General features: G+C 33.1%; 1 protein-coding gene across 12 annotated transcripts in view; it reads left to right on the top strand.

Annotated features, from left to right (window-relative positions):
* Positions 1-16,203, top strand: part of GPHN (gephyrin) — a 626,350-nt gene that overhangs the window by 254,793 nt on the left and 355,354 nt on the right. For 11 of the 12 annotated variants that reach the window (XM_067732935.1, XM_067732912.1, XM_067732944.1 and 8 more), the window contains exon 4: positions 8,569-8,661. In XM_067732935.1, coding sequence (XP_067589036.1) covers positions 8,569-8,661 — 93 coding nt within the window. Of the gene's footprint in view, positions 1-8,568; positions 8,662-8,865; positions 8,965-16,203 lie in introns of all 12 variants that reach the window. The other variant, XM_067732903.1, reaches the window with a different exon arrangement.

Raw genomic sequence — 16,203 nt, 5'->3', positions numbered from 1 at the left:
CATTTTAATCACTTGCTATGCTCTTTAGTCTAATAGATGATACCTATTGTTTGCATTTACTTTTTTAAGAGCTTAGTGAAAGCTTCAGCTATGTTAACAAATATTTAGAAAATGTGTTGCTGTTTTCTCCAATGAAGAAATGTTATTTTTAAAACGTTTTAAGGAAATATATTTTAGAATATTAATTTTAAAGTGGCTTGGAGTAGATTGACAAAGCCAAAAAGGACCAGAGAGAGAGATTTTAAGCCCAGATAATACATGAATACAGATAAGGTGATACTAATGGACAAGGAATGGGAGGATCTGCTTAATAAATGAGAAGTTAAAACAATTCAGGAGACAACTTGGAAAAAATGACGTGAAAGAAGAACTTAAGAAAATTTTCCTAAAATATTAAAACATGCTTAAGTTACTTGGATATTTAAAATTGTTCACATTAAGTTATCTCGTTAGTGGAAATGATACTGCGTTATTTATAAAAACTAGTAACTGCAGAGTTTAAAAGAATCTAGGAAACAAAATTCTAACTGATTTAAAAATTTTCCATTTGAAGAATTTTAGTGGATTTTGAACCTATTTGTTAATATTTTCAAAGTAACATCTTCCAGTTATTTTGTAGAAACAACTAATTAATATTATAAAAGATGGAAATTTATTAAACCCCATTTCAAAAAGGCACTTGCGTGTTTGGTGGATGAGATTGAAAAAATAAATGTTGTGTAATGATGTAGTAAATATAGGTAAAGTACTTCTTCCATTTCAGTCTAGTTATCTTTTAAAACTATTTTTTACTTTTTAATTACCATATCACAAAATATCAAACCAAGATTTTCTAAAATAACGCGTATTAATCACATTGCTCTCACAAAAACATTGTTGAGAACTTTTTGCGCATTATTTAGTAAAATAAAATGAAAAGCTATTTAAAATATTATGTCATCTTTATCTCATCTTTTTAAAATTTTTATTTAAGTGTGATATACTACATGCTTTTCCAGTGGTTTGTGAAAATAACATTCAGAAATTGTTTACTGATAGAGATACATGATCAACCTTTTGGAGGTTACTCTCAGAGATGAGACATGTAAACATGTAAATTTCTTTAAACTGTGAAAAGTGCTTTCCAGAGGAACACACTCCGGGAACAAATTGCCTGGAGGCATTAGAGGAGACTTTACTGAGATGACCCTAAGACCCTGTTTCATTATGTACACATAGGAATTTTTCAGGTGGTTATTTCACAGCTCTTTAGTAGACCAAAGAAAAATGTAACATTTCTCAAATGATTTTATTTTGGTGAGGTCTGCTTAATTCAATGATTCATGTTTCTGTCAATAAATGTAGAGAAAAGAAGAAAATGTATTATTTTAGATTTAGATCTAGATGAGTATGTGACTTCGGGCGGACGTAGAGAAAGATGGCTTGTCTAAACTTAATTCCTCATATCTCTTACTGTCCCATTTTTCTCTTTATTGGGTTTTTCACTCTTGGGCAAGAGAAAAGTATTGCTAAAAACCTCTGTAGTGATAGTTTTCATCCTAGTTATGGTAGAGAAACTTATATATTCATAAATATGTAATATCTGTAAAAAACTTTTCTTAACATGGGCATCCCTCTTTCATAGCACTAACCGTGATATATTGATGTACCATACTATATTAATTTGTTCATACCTCTGAGCTCTTTGATATCAAGGACATTTGTCATGGTTTTTTTTTCCCCCCATTCCTACATTTTCCTGCACATACTAGGCATTGGTATGTTTCTTAAACTGAATAATTAAATGCTACAATCACTTTCATGAGACTTTATGCCAGTTTTTTTAAATGTAACTCACATCAAGTTCACTTTCAAAGCTATTTGGAAATTTACTATAAAGTTTGTATGAACTTATGACTAATAAGATATAAATTGGAAATAGCCAGAGAAAGAGAAGGATGCAAAAATGCTAATTATTAAAATAGTTATCTGTACTGTATTTGTTGCATTAAAAACCACCACAAGGGCTTCCCTGGTGGCGCAGTGGTTGAGAGTCCGCCTGCCGATGCAGGGGACACAGGTTCGTGCCCCAGTGTGGGAAGATCCCACATGCCGCGGAGCGGCTGGGCCCATGAGCCATGGCCTTTGAGCCTGCGCGTCCGGAGCCTGTGCTCCGCAACAGGAGAGGCCATAGCAGTGAGAGGCCCGGGTACCGCAAAAAAACACAAAACAAAACTTAGTGACTTAAAACAACAATGACTTAGTATTTCTCACAAATCTGTAGATTTGCTGGTCTCAGGTAGGTGTATCATCTGGTCTTACCTGGAATCACTCATGTGGCTGAAATAATTCGTTAGCTCAGCTATGGCTAGAGAATCTAACATGGCCTCAGTCAGATGTCTAGGGCCTTGCTGCTATCTGTTTTGCTAGGCCTTTCTCTCCACATCATCTCTCACCATTCCATGATTTAGCCTGGGCTTCCTATCATGTTAATAGAAGTATACCAAAAGAGTGAAGGCAGAAACTGTGAGGCCTTTTGAGACATAGGCTTCAGAACTCACACACCATGACTTCTGCCCCATTCTGTTGGCCAAAGTCATAAGTCCAGTCCAGATGCAAAGGTTGTAGAAATACATTCCACCTCTTGATAGGAGGACTTATAAAGAATATGTGACCATATTTAATCTTCCACAATAATACATGAGTTGTTGCTAAGTATAAAATTTGTTTCTCAGCTGGCTCATAATGAGGGGGAAATGAGACATTAAAGTACTAGCTACCAGAATGAAGAACTAATACCAGAAGAATCCATTTTTTTCTTCCAGTTTTATTGAGGTACAATTGACATGCCGCACTATATAAGTTTAAGGTGTACAGTATAATGACTTGACTTACATACATCATGAAATGATTACCACAATAAGTTTAGTGAATAGAAAGAAATAGAAACAAATTTTTCCTTGTGATAAAAACTCTTATGACCTACTCTCTTAACATCTTTCATATATAATGTATGGCAGTGTTAGTTATAGTTATCACGTTGTACATTATATCCCTAGTACTTATTTATCTTATAACTAGATTGACCACCTTTATCCAATTCCCCCTCCCACCACCCCTTGCCTCTGATAACCACAAATCTGATCTCCCTTTCTTTAAGTTTGTTTATTTTTGAAGTATAATTGACTTACAACACTATGTTAGTTCCTGAAACAGGACAGAAAATTAAATTTTTAAAATCCCTTTAGTTTTTAATAATACATGGGAATTATAAAGAATTCCAAAAATACAAAAAAACTAAAATAAAAAGAGTAAAAAATAAAATGCACTTCAAATCTAATTACCCAGAAATAATTATTATTAAGATTAATTGTAAAACATTCTAACATCTTTCTATGTCTATATTACAGGTAGAAGAATGGATGAATGAATGTTTAATTGAGTAAAAGATACAGCTATATGAAATTAGGATAATTCTCTAAAGTTAATACAGAATAGCATTTTATTTCATTTAAACAGAGGGAAAAGAAAATGAATGAAAAGAGCATATTACAAGAGATATTATTTGCTAAACAGAGATCTCTCTAAAGTTAAAAAAAAATCAGGAAAATCATTAATAGGTTACAGTCATAGTTTTAACTTTTTAAACCTTAGGGTTGGTTGAAAGATAAGGAAGCTAGCACTGTTACATTTCCTTCTAACTACCCTCTCCTTGCCGTCAAATTTCTGCTTATTGTATGGTTATCAAAAAAAAAAAAAAAAAAACCTGCTTGAACAATATCCAGTCTTCAGTCTGAGCTTATTTTATAAACCATTGCAGAGACGTAGGAAGAAAGATGAAGTCAGCCCAGAGTATATCAGATCTTGACAGACTTGCACAAAGGAAAATAGAGGAAGCGAGGGAATAGAGACAACATATCGTCTTTTATAGAATGCTCTGTTTTTCTCTGTGAGATTTTATTAAATGTCCAGTACTAGAGTTTTTCTACCTAGATAAGGGTTTAACTCACCGTTTATGTGGGGATATCATTGGGTTTCAGATTAGTTCCCCAATTCAGTGTGCATTTGTTCCTGGAACCTTCAACTTGATCACAGAGATTCAACCCCTTGTTTCATTTGTTTCTCACAGCAGCTGCTTTCAAGATGAAAAGATAGTTTCTTTCAGTTTACATCTCTCTAGATTTGAAGGTATTAGTGAGAATTTTTATGATTCGGATAATTCACCATTATGACTTCTTTGGGAGCCAGAACAGCATTATGAGCCTCAACCCTGCTGCAGTATGCTTCTCAAAGACCATTTATTTCTGTCGTTGACCACCCAACTTTTGAGATTTATGACATAAAGCTGTATATTTTTCCCCATTTGATCATTGCTGGTGGAAGTTTTTTCCTCTAGTTTGTACTCTTTTTTGTTGTTGTTGATTTCTGTTAGATATGGAGAGGCAGAAATTCTTTGTTACAGCTTGATCCTACTGTGCTAACCTGTAAGCTCAAGGCAGTAAATTTTTAAAGAAATACCTTTTATGTAAGGGAAAATAACCATTAAAATAGACAATGTCTTCAGCCTCAGTTTTGCAACAGATGCAGAGGAATTTTTCGTAATGATGGTTTATGTAGAAATCCTCAATGACATACTACCTGGTAGCAGCCAGGTATATCTCAAAATGAAAGGTATCTTATAGGTGCAGAAACATATATGATGAGATAAATTGCTTTCAGGTGATCTAACATGATAGAAAAGTAAGACTCACAATATCCTGAGTGGTACATGGTTAGAAAGCATGGCTTAGTCCAGTTTAACGTGCATATATAGCACCTTGAGGAGTCTTTCTAAAATTGCAGATCCTGAATCAGTAAGTCTTGGATGGGACCTGAGATTCTATATTTCTAACAAGCTCCCTGGTAAAACAAATGTTGCTGGTCTTCAGATCATACTTTTAGTAGCAAGGTTCTTGACTAGACTCACAGCACCTATACTTGACTAAATCCTTGAGGCCAGGGCCTTATTTGTCTTTAGATCCCTGTTATCTAATGAAGTGCCTGAATAAAAGGCACTTTATTGTTAAATAAACGAACTGATGTGTTAAATAAGTATATGACCACTAGGTGTCTGGAAGACTCGTATTTTATATTAATGGTTGAGAAAGAATCCTTATGTTTTGGAGACCAGCTGAGTGAATGATAAGATTGCTATTTTCTTTTAAAAGTCCAAAATCCTAACTAAGATTTTTGCTCAGTTGAAAAACTGTGGTACATCACACAGCTACTTTGGACCACAAAATATTACTTTTCAAATACTAGAACGTATCCTTAACTGAGCTCAAGATATCAAATTTTATTTAAATGAAAGAAAATGTATAGAGTATGTGTTATCAGTTATCCATCCTGGGAATAGAAAAATTTAAGTAATATTCCTGTGGTGCAACTAATCTTAAGCTATGACATCTTTGTGGGCCCACCCAGTTGGGTTAGCTGTGAAGTTCACCTTCAGATAACTGAACTTATTGTCTCTTTAAGCTAGTAGTTCTCAACTGGTTGGCAGCATTTTAAAATTACCTGGGAAGCTTTTTAGAATCCCAATTTCCAAGCTGTACCCCAGAAATGAGACCCAAGCATCAGTATTTTTACAAGCTCCACAGATAATTCCAGTGTATAACCAAAGTTGAGAACCATTACTGGACTATGACCTCTTTAAAACCAGGGTCAGTCTTTCACTTATTTTTTTAACTCTTAACACCTAAGACATGGTATAGGTCCTCAGTAAATGTTTATTTAATCAATGGATGAAATATGTTATAAGAATTATTGCCTGTTGCCAAACAATAGCATTCTTCACTCTAAAGGGACTATTTTGCCTATTTTTGTTGGCATCTTGAAATTTGAAAAGTTTGAATTGCCCTCTTGGTATTGACAATACTGAAAATTAGTATTTGATATAATTTTTTTTTTTTAGTGCTTGAGCTGTTTTTTGTTGATACAAGTTGGATTTCACATCACTTTTTATCAAGATCTGATACAAATGGAGGTGTGGTCAAAGACTAGAATGCTGTGGCACAAACACTTCAGTAATATGGAATATTACAAAGAAATCTAAAGTTTCTAAGGTCTATTAGTGGGAAGACAAGATCAGTTCATCTCATTGCTGAGTTATGGAGTCAACTATGTATTTTTTTATAGACCAGAAATAATAACTACTTAGAATGATGAGTATTTTTGCTTTTCTAATTTCTAAATAAATAGAAGAGCAAAACACTGGAAATTTTAAGTTTGATTTGTGAAACCACCACATAATCACCTTTATTATAATAATCATTGATTTTGTTTGTTTTTGTTTTTTTAACATCTTTATTGGAGTATAATTGCTTTACATTGTTGTGTTTGTTGCTGCTGTATAACAAAGTGAATCAGCTATACGTATACATATATCCCCATATCCCCTCCCTCTTGCGTCTCCGTCCCACTCTCCCTATCCTACCCCTCTAGGTGGTCACAAAGCACGGAGCTAATCTCCCTATGCTATGCGGCTGCTTCTTACTAGCTATCTGTTTTACATTTGGTAGTGTATATATGTCCATGCCACTCTCTCACTGCGTCCCAGCTTACCCTTCCCCCTCTCCATGTCCTCAAGTCCATTCTCTATGTCTGTGTCTTTATTCCTGTCCTGCCCCTAGGTTCTTCAGAATCATTTTTTTTTTTTAGATTCCATATATATGTGTTAGCATATGGTGTATGTTTTTCTCTTTCTGACTTACTTCACTGTGTATGACAGACTCTAGGTCCATCCACCTCACTACAAGTAATTCAATTTTGTTTCTTTTTATGGCTGAGTAATATTCCATTGTATATATGTGCCACATCTTCTTTATCCATTCATCTGTCGATGGACACTTAGGTTGCTTCTGTGTCTTGGCTGTTGTAAATAGTGTTGCAGTGAACATTGTGGTACATGACTCTTTTTGAATTATGGTTTTCTCAGGGTATATGCCCAGGAGTGGGATTGCTGGGTCATATGGTAGTTCTGTTTTTAGTTTTTTAAGGAACCTCCATACTCTTCTCCATAGTGGCTGTATCAATTTACATTCACATCAACAGTGCAAGAGGGTTCCCTTTTCTCCACACCCTCTCCAGTATTTATTGTTTATAGATTAACCATTGATTTTTTGTGTGTGTGAGCTTTCCTCAGAACAAAATTATAACTATATCAGTGGTGGGAGTTCTTCAGTTAGGCTCTAGTAGTCTATATTTTATGTCTTTTTAAAAATAGTTTGTTGCCATTAATTAATCACAGCAGGGGAAAAAATCTCCTTCATTAGGAGTTTTGCGCTCTCCATTCCTGTGATACCAGGATGAAATAAAAATGAGTGAGAAAAGGGAAAAAAATCATTTAAAAATCCTGAATTGTCCTTCTGAATAATTATCATGCATTTTGTCTCACTGATGAATTAGAGAACTGAGGACATTGTATTTTACCTATAGATATCAGCCTGCTACTGGTATTTCACATCTAATTATCAGTACATAAATGATATAATTGTATTATTAAGTTTTGGACCTGACTTGTATAAAGGTAATGAAACAATAAAATACCAAAGCAAATATTTAATTATAATTTAAATGAGCACTTAGTAGTGCTTTTTAATAAATAGCCAAAATGTAGGATGGATGAATAGAACTAGCAATAGAGTAAGCAGAGATCCTTGTCCCACTTCTTTACAAACTAGCTGGGTAACTTTGAGTAAATTATTTAACCACATTGTACTTCAGTTGTCTTATCTGTAAAATGAATAGACAAATCTACTAAGGTCTCTACCAACTCCAGAATTTTATGGTATGTAATTCTAATCTCAACTAAGTGTCATAATATTGGTGTGGAAAAAGAGAAACTTTAACCAATCATTTATTCCTACACCTTTCCTTTAAGGCAACTATGTAAAATAACATCCTGAAAAACGTAAAACTTTCCTAAACCACTTGAAACTTAGGAAAAAAAAATATTGACTCAATCATAGGCAAAATATAGAGGAACATCGTCCAACAGCTCTAAGTTTAAATTCTAGCTTTTTCCCCTTCTAGTTCGTGAGCCCATGAGCAAGTATATTTCTTGATCTCTCTGAGTCTATTAATGAAAAAAAACAATGAGTCTGTTTCCTTAAATATAAAATTGAAGTGTGAATATTTACCTGACAGGATTGCTATACTTATTAAATAATGAGATCATATAATTAGAAATAGTGCTCAATTTTTTTAACCTGAATATATTTTGAGTGGCTGACAAGATGTCAGACATGCCATTTAAATACATAATGAATATTAATTATAAACTATTTATGCTATTTCCTGTGTTACATTTACTTTCAAGAATATGATGGTTGCATCTTCATTTTCTATAATGTATAAAATGCATACCCAAAACTGCAGTGTCTTTTGATTAACAGTGGAAACTGTTCCATGAATTGTGCTTCACATTTTTCTTAATGAGTGTTGAAAAGAATCTGTTTCTTCACTGTATACGAAGTATTTCAGTATGTGAATGTTTTAAGTAGGCAGGCAAGTCCTTCTGCATGTGAAAATATTATTGTTTTCTTTCAGGAAACCCTGATAGATTGGTGTGATGAAAAGGAACTTAATTTGATACTAACAACTGGAGGAACAGGGTTTGCGCCACGAGATGTCACTCCAGAGGTGAGATAGTATATGCTTTTCTGATATTCAATGAGTAGACTATTATGTTATTTTTAATCCTTTTTATTCTTTTTATATGATTTATGTAATTTTGCTAGACAGAACAAGAGACCTGTGGTTCTAAGAATGTGAACATTTTGCTGTGGGAGAATCATTATATTAAAAAAAAACTGTCTTGACTTCTTGTCTTTGGACTTAAACTAGAAATTATCTAAACTGAGGAAGATTGAACTGGTCCAGAAGGTAATCCTGCATTTGCTCAGTGGTCTGTGGTATCGGCTGAATTTCAGGCATATTGCCAAAGTAGGTAATAGCAGAACTCTGACTCAGCATGGCATCTGGTCTGATGTGCTTTGTTAATATAATTCAAAATGTTTCTGATTTGTCTTGAGATACCCTTGTCATTGGTCTCAAGTAGGATGACTGCAATAAATATGCAATAGCATATTTATACCAATTTTATAGTATTTGATGAGAAAGTTATATATTCCATAATTTTAAATGTGAATTTAAATGCAGAATTTAATAAGCCAAAAGGCAGAATTAATCTCTAGGCTTCATGCCACAAGAATTACCTTCAACCTTGCACAGGAAAAAAAATTAGGGAAAGAATGAAGAATAGACAGTGCTCAGTGATACAGGGGGAAAGTCCTTCTTTCTTTTTAAAGAAGCCATAAGCTTCATGTGTCACTTCAGAGTCATATGCAAACTTATATTAATACTTGTGACATTGTTTCCTTTACCTCCCAGAAAAGTGTTTCTTGGCTGAATTTCAAGCTACTGTTAACTGGTTTTTTATTTCCAAATCAGTGCACCATTGTGTCTCCTGTCTTATTCATAGCAAGATACTTTTGCTCAGTACCTATTAATTATTGTCCTTACTCTAATATAGCAGTTTTCAAACTTTAGCTTGTACCACAGTTAGAGGTAAAACAGATTGCTGTGTCTCACCCACAGTGTTTCTGATTCAGTCAATCTGCAGTGGGTCCCAAGAATTTGTGTTTCTAGTAAGGCCCCAGGTAACACACATGTTGCTGGCCCATAGACCGTGCTTCCAAACTTTGGGAACCATTGGCTCTAGTATGTGAAAATGCACATTGTTTTAACAAGTTTTAAAATGTTTTCTATTCTTCTATGTAAAAATCATGGCACAGAAATTTTTGGAATATTATTATAATTAAGCTTATAAATAAAGTCATTTTGTTAAGCAATTAGAATAGAATTCTGGGAGATTGTTAGCTTCAACTACTTAAAAAAGAAGTAATTCTTATATAGCTTCTGGGTCCTAAGGGGAAATGGTCCTTTGGCCAATTTTTATATTTCTTTTAAACTGTGAGACTAACTTAAAAAGTACAATTGCAGGGGAGCCATCTCCTGTAAAGGTGTGTTTATGTTTTGTTTTGTTTGTAAGAAAATCTCCCACATATGTGAAGACATTGATTTTTGGAGTTTGAGTGTTGGGTTAAGTGTTTGAAGTAAATGACCCTGGTTTTATATATCCTTGTTGTTTGTGTACTGGTTTGATATTTTCATAATATTACTTTTATATCAGAAAAGTAAAAAAAAGTTACCATAGAATTCATTCATAACCAGTTAACAAAATTATTTTTAATTGTGGGAAAATAATTTGCATCACAAAATTAAATATTTTGTATTCCGTGGAGTTTCAAGTTAATACCAAAACACTAGGTTGCAAATCCAAACTTTTAAATTCTGGCTCTGCTACTTGCAACACGGTGAGTGTAGACTAATTATTAAATCATTCTGTGCCTTAATTTCCTATAAAATGAGGGAAATGAAAGTGCTTATCTACCAGGGTGGCTGTGAAGTTTCAATGAGAACTATTCCTGGCATTTTAGTAAGCACTATGTAAGGGTTAACTTATAAGGGTTAATTTTTTTTATTAGTTATTACATAACTACCAAAGTAGACAAATTTGTAGTATTTTTTATATATAACTATCAAATGGGCAAAAATAGTCGTATACTAGATTTAAAGTATATCCATGAAATCATCACAATCTTGTTAAATTTTTTAAAATTTTAACATAGTAAGCTTCATATTTTATCTTTTCCATCTCCATATAATTCAGAGGTCTTGAAATTCTACCATTCTAGTATCTGTTTATCGCCCAACATTTTTTTTGCTACTGTTAACAAGAGTCTATGTCTTTCCATGACTTTGTGTATTTCATTATATCAGAAAATTGAGAAGTCCTTTCTTTATTCTTCAATGCAGTTCTTCAGTTACCAGAAAACCTTAGAAGTGCTCTTATATTTGTATATGCCTATAGCAACTACCTGGCTAAAATTGTATTAGGGTAAATACATGTAATTATGTCTTCTCTAATATCTATTTTTGAAAACAAGTAAGTTACTTGATTGTGAATATCTTGATCTTTAATAGATTTACTTTATTTCAAATTATATATATATATATACACACACACACACACACACACACACACACACACACATATAAGGTATGATTATCTACAGCAAAAGTCCATAGGGCTGTTAAGCCTTTGAAAAATAAACATAAAAGCAATATAAGACCACCCAAAAATAATTCTAATTTCTTCTTATCTTTAAATAGTTGCAATTCTTATAATATCTAAAATTTAACACTGGGATGTCAGCTAGGAATCCAGAAATATAATTTTGGACCTGTAATAATATAGTTAATTGTCTTAGATAATTGTGGCTAAGAAGAGAAACCTATTTGTAGAGCATATGTACCTATATAGAACTTAAGGTTGCAAATATTTTTAAATAGAGTCAGAAGTTATTGACAGAAAACACAAATATTAGTGATAAAGGTAAAATAATATAAAACTTCTCCCTTAAGGTGCTAATATTTTATAGTCAGTAATTGTCAGTAATAAGTTTGATCTACAAACACAATGGACAATGTTTGTGAGTTGTGCGGGTTGTTTAAAAAAAGGAAGGGGGAGGGCTTCCCTGGTGGCGCAGTGGTTGAGAGTCCGCCTGCTGATGCAGGGGACACGGGTCCGTGCCCCGGGCCGGGAGGATCCCACGTGCCATGGAGCGGCTGGGCCCGTGAGCCATGGCCGCTGAGCCTGCGCATCCGGAGCCTATGCTCCGCAACGGGAGAGGCCACAACAGTGAGAGGCCCGCGTACCGCAAAAAAAAAAAAAAGGAAGGGGGAAAATGATAAGTTGAATGAGTGAAATAAAGCAATCTAAAGTTATTGGCACTGTGTTTGAACCTTAGAGAAAATGAAAAGTTTAATAGCTTTAGAGTTCTTCCAGGTCTATTAACAGAAAAATGGAAATAGCAAGTTTAGTAAAATGTATCTTATTTACATATTTTATACGAATAAGGCAATCAGAATTGATTTTCCTAAATTACGAATTTGTTTCTACTTTTAGGCCCTGTATCTTAGAATGAGGTTTATCTGATAGTCACTTACCTGCTGGTCTGTTCCCTGCCTCTCAACATGAGATACTATCAAAGCTTACATATAGTAGCATAATAATCCATACTCTACAACTTTTGAAAAGCTTTATTTTTAATAATAGATTGCATTTTCTCGGATCTGATAAAGGTTGGATAATCGTTGACATTGGTGAAATGCTAGTAATAAAATGCTATAGAACGTAACTCATTGCTATACCAAGCATATTATCTCTTCATGTCCCATTATCACTTAAAAGCAATTATATCCAAAATAGGTATTATTACATAAAGAATCTTTTATTATTCTTAAAAGGTAAAAGTATAATTAAGGACGTATAAGTGAGGTAAAGTGAAAGCCCTTTAGACATAAAGTCTAGAAGAGAATAAAAGATGAAGAAACATTTATTTTAAAAAGAACATCTTTGCAATTACAAAGAAATGTTTGATAATATATTATGGTAAATTAGAAAATACTGAACTATTTAATATTTGTAAGGTAAAAATAATTTTCAGCACTTTTAGACTACTAAGCTACACCAGAATAAAAGGTTGTATAGTAATATATTATTTTGATTATGAATTACAGAGTTAAATAAAAGCCTAGCATGCATCTTAGGTCTCATTTATTTATTCATTTATCAAACTTTTTATTTTTAATCCTTGATATGTATCTGATGCCATGTTGGGTGCTGGAGTTAAAAAATGAATAAGACATGGTCCCTGTCCTCAAGAAACTCAATCTGTTGCAGAGGTCAGCAAACTATGGCCTGTAGGCCAAATTCAGCCTGTCGTATTTCTTTGTATGACTTGTGAACTAAGAATGGATTTTTCATTTTTAAATGGCTGAAAGAAGTCAAAAGGAAAATAATACTTTGTGACACGAGAGCTATTTGAAATGTAAATTTCAATGTCCATAAATGAAGTTTTATTGGAACATAGCCACACTCATTCATTGACCTATTGCCTATGGCTACAACAGCAGAACTGAATAGTTGAATGAAAACCGTATAGGCCTGCAAAGCCTAAAATCTTTACTATCTGATCCTTTGCAGAAAAAGTTTGCCAACCTCTGTCTGTTAGATGAACATAAGTCATCTTTACTCACATTTTTAACTGACTTTTAAATTTACTTTTACCTTTTGTTCTTTAGTAATTTGAAATGATGTTGGGTTTCATTTCTTAAATTTTTACTTTTAGAAGGAGCAAAGAAAGAACACTTTCCTTCCATAGTAAAATGTATTGCACCATTGTCTCAGTAGACAATATAGAATAATAAAAACAAAAGATCCTTCATTATAAATAATATATAAAATTTTGAACCTTCAAAATTGATCAAATTATTGGATTTGTTATACATTAAGTAAAGTCTCACTCCAAAAAAATTTTCAAGCATTTGTTTGTAGTAGTATCTCCTAAAAAGTGTCCTGATAAAAGTTGTCATTATGAAATAAACTAAAGGAGGAATCACAAAAATTTCAGGAAACTATAAATTTGATGTAAAGGATGTTCATTTAAAAGGGTTTTTATGGTTCATTTTGGAAGTGAAGAGGCATCTGACAAAATGACTAATGCTGAAAGAGGTAAAATCTGGTACAAAGGATGAATTTCTAGGAAAAGATTATGAATTCCAGATCACATATTTTGTTTATAGCCTAAAATATTTACATTTCTTTGGAACAGATTACTACCTAAACTTTCTACAAATATTTTCCACTTGGGTTATTAGGAATTTTTTTACAGAAATATCAAATCAAAGAAAAACTATTTATTTTATAAAATTTATTTCATAATCAGTATATTGAAATTTATATATTTCATAACTTCAGGTATGAATGTACTGTAAGTCAACTATAATTTTATGTGGTCATTAACCATTTTTCTTACATTATAATGCTTCACAAACGAGAATACTGTGTAAGTAAAAGGAAGGAGACATAATTGAGCTGAGTTACTGACTATATGTTAATGATTCTTAATTTGTGACTCTTGTGAAAATCAGTGAGAATTTACATTTAACAGCACCATCTAAAAGTTAACATTGGACATTTTAAAAACCAGAAGAACTCCCCTGCATTATAGCAGAAGCATAGCAGAACACCATGTTTAATAATTTGTGTTTTTGAAAGAAAATTTGATCACTACTGTAGGTCATTTAAATTATATAGTTGCTTTTAAGTACATATCAGTATTCTCTAGAAAACATTGTTAATTTCCCTAGCAAAATATCATATACTGATACTGTAGAACTCTACGAATATTTGTTTTGTAATTCTAACATTGTTATGACTAAAGTAAAATACTATTATACATGGTAAAGGTAAAAATAACCATATTGAAATAAAATTTTGAGTATTTTTAAATTGTTCTATATAAATAGGATAACTAAACAGTGTGAAATTGATAAGAAAGCAGAATACTAGAAACTCTTGTACTGGAAATATTTAAAACTAGATTCAGTAAAATATACTATCCCTTTATGGTCAAATAAGGTTATATTTTATGCCATTTGAAGGAGCTCTTTTTGTAATTTTTATGAAATAGTCCTGGACATGGGAAATACGTTTTCATCTTTTTACCTTTGTCTAAATATGTTGGGATGCAATATGTCTATATCCTGATACTAACACTTAGTGAGTCAGACAGACCTAAATTTGAATCTAAAACTCTACCACTAACTATGAAATTAAAGCAAATTAACCTGTTCAAACTTCAGTTTTCTCATCTACTCAATTAACTAATGCCTACCTCTCAAGGTTGTTTTTTATGATAATTGAGATAATAAAAGTAGTCAATAATACTAATTAACAAACATATATAGCACTTACTATGTGTCAGGAGCTATTTCAAGCATATGTTAATTCATTTAGCCTTCAAAACAACCATGTGAGGCAGGTACTATTGTTGTATCTATTTTAAAGGTGGAGAAACTGAGACAGACCAATTAATTGATTTGCCCAAGGTTATCCAAGCTAGGAAGTGACTATAATGCATGTAAAAGCATCTAGTATAAAACCTGGCTTGTTTGTAGATGCTCAGTAAATGTCCTTTACCATTTTTTTCTCATTTAATTAATAATATTACCTATTACCTCTAATTAGATATGACAGCCCCAAATGTTTCTGCTACTAACCATTGTACTCTGTTACCTATTGTTAGCTATTAGCGTACCTGGTGGATATGTCTAAAAAATAAGAATGTTAGTCAACATTTTCCCACTACTACTTCAAGGCATGGGCAAAGGAACAAGAATAAGAATTTCTATAGTCTATATGATATGTGGATTATTAGTGCAGTTGCATTAAGTACCTCCTGATATCCTGTCTGAACCTATTTACTTTGTACCTCTGTAGTTTAAAATTTTTGGAATATGGCTTGAAATGGCCCAAATATGTGACATTCAGGATAGCTTTTTAGTAATAGTCCCTTTTATCTGGGGTTTATATTTATTTTGCATTATCCATTGTAAAGTAGTATATGCCTCAGAGCATGGGCACATTTATGACCTACCAGTTTGCTAAAAACAACATTTATAGTCTTTGTTCAATTTAACAAGTATTTACCAAGCACCTTGGGCTTTATTGAGTGAATGCTAAAGTACATGTACTCCTAAAATTGTCACCTGACAAATCAAAACAATACAAACTTAGTATCAAAAATGTTCAGACAAATGGGCTTCCCTGGTGACGCAGTGGTTGAGAGTCCGCCTGCCGATGCAGGGGACATGGGTTCATGCCCCGGTCCGGGAAGATCCCACATGCCGCGGAGCGGCTGGGCCCATGAGCCATGGCCGCTGAGCCTGCGCATCCGGAGCCTGTGCTCCGCAACGGGAGAGGCCACAACAGTGAGAGGCCCGCGTACTGCAAAAAAAAAAAAAAAAAAAAAAAAAAAAAAATCAGACAATTGAGGTCAAAAAAATTCTTTAAAGGGAAAGATTAATATAAAGCTGAGCTATCAATGAAATTTTCATACAAGTAGAATTTAAGCTAAATTGAAGGAGAGAAATAGGATTTAGATTAGGAGAGAAGAAGACATTACTGATGGGAGTAAGAAAGAAAGGGAAATGTATGATCAAGCTACAGAGAAAGATAAAATTAAGAAAATCTTCCTGGCTAGAGCAGAAGAT

The sequence above is a fragment of the Pseudorca crassidens genome, chromosome 1 (assembly GCF_039906515.1).
Source record: "Pseudorca crassidens isolate mPseCra1 chromosome 1, mPseCra1.hap1, whole genome shotgun sequence".
Classification (NCBI taxonomy): domain Eukaryota; kingdom Metazoa; phylum Chordata; class Mammalia; order Artiodactyla; family Delphinidae; genus Pseudorca; species Pseudorca crassidens.
The sequence above is the reverse complement of the archived record's forward strand: the minus strand, read 5'-3'. Positions and strand labels throughout refer to the sequence as shown.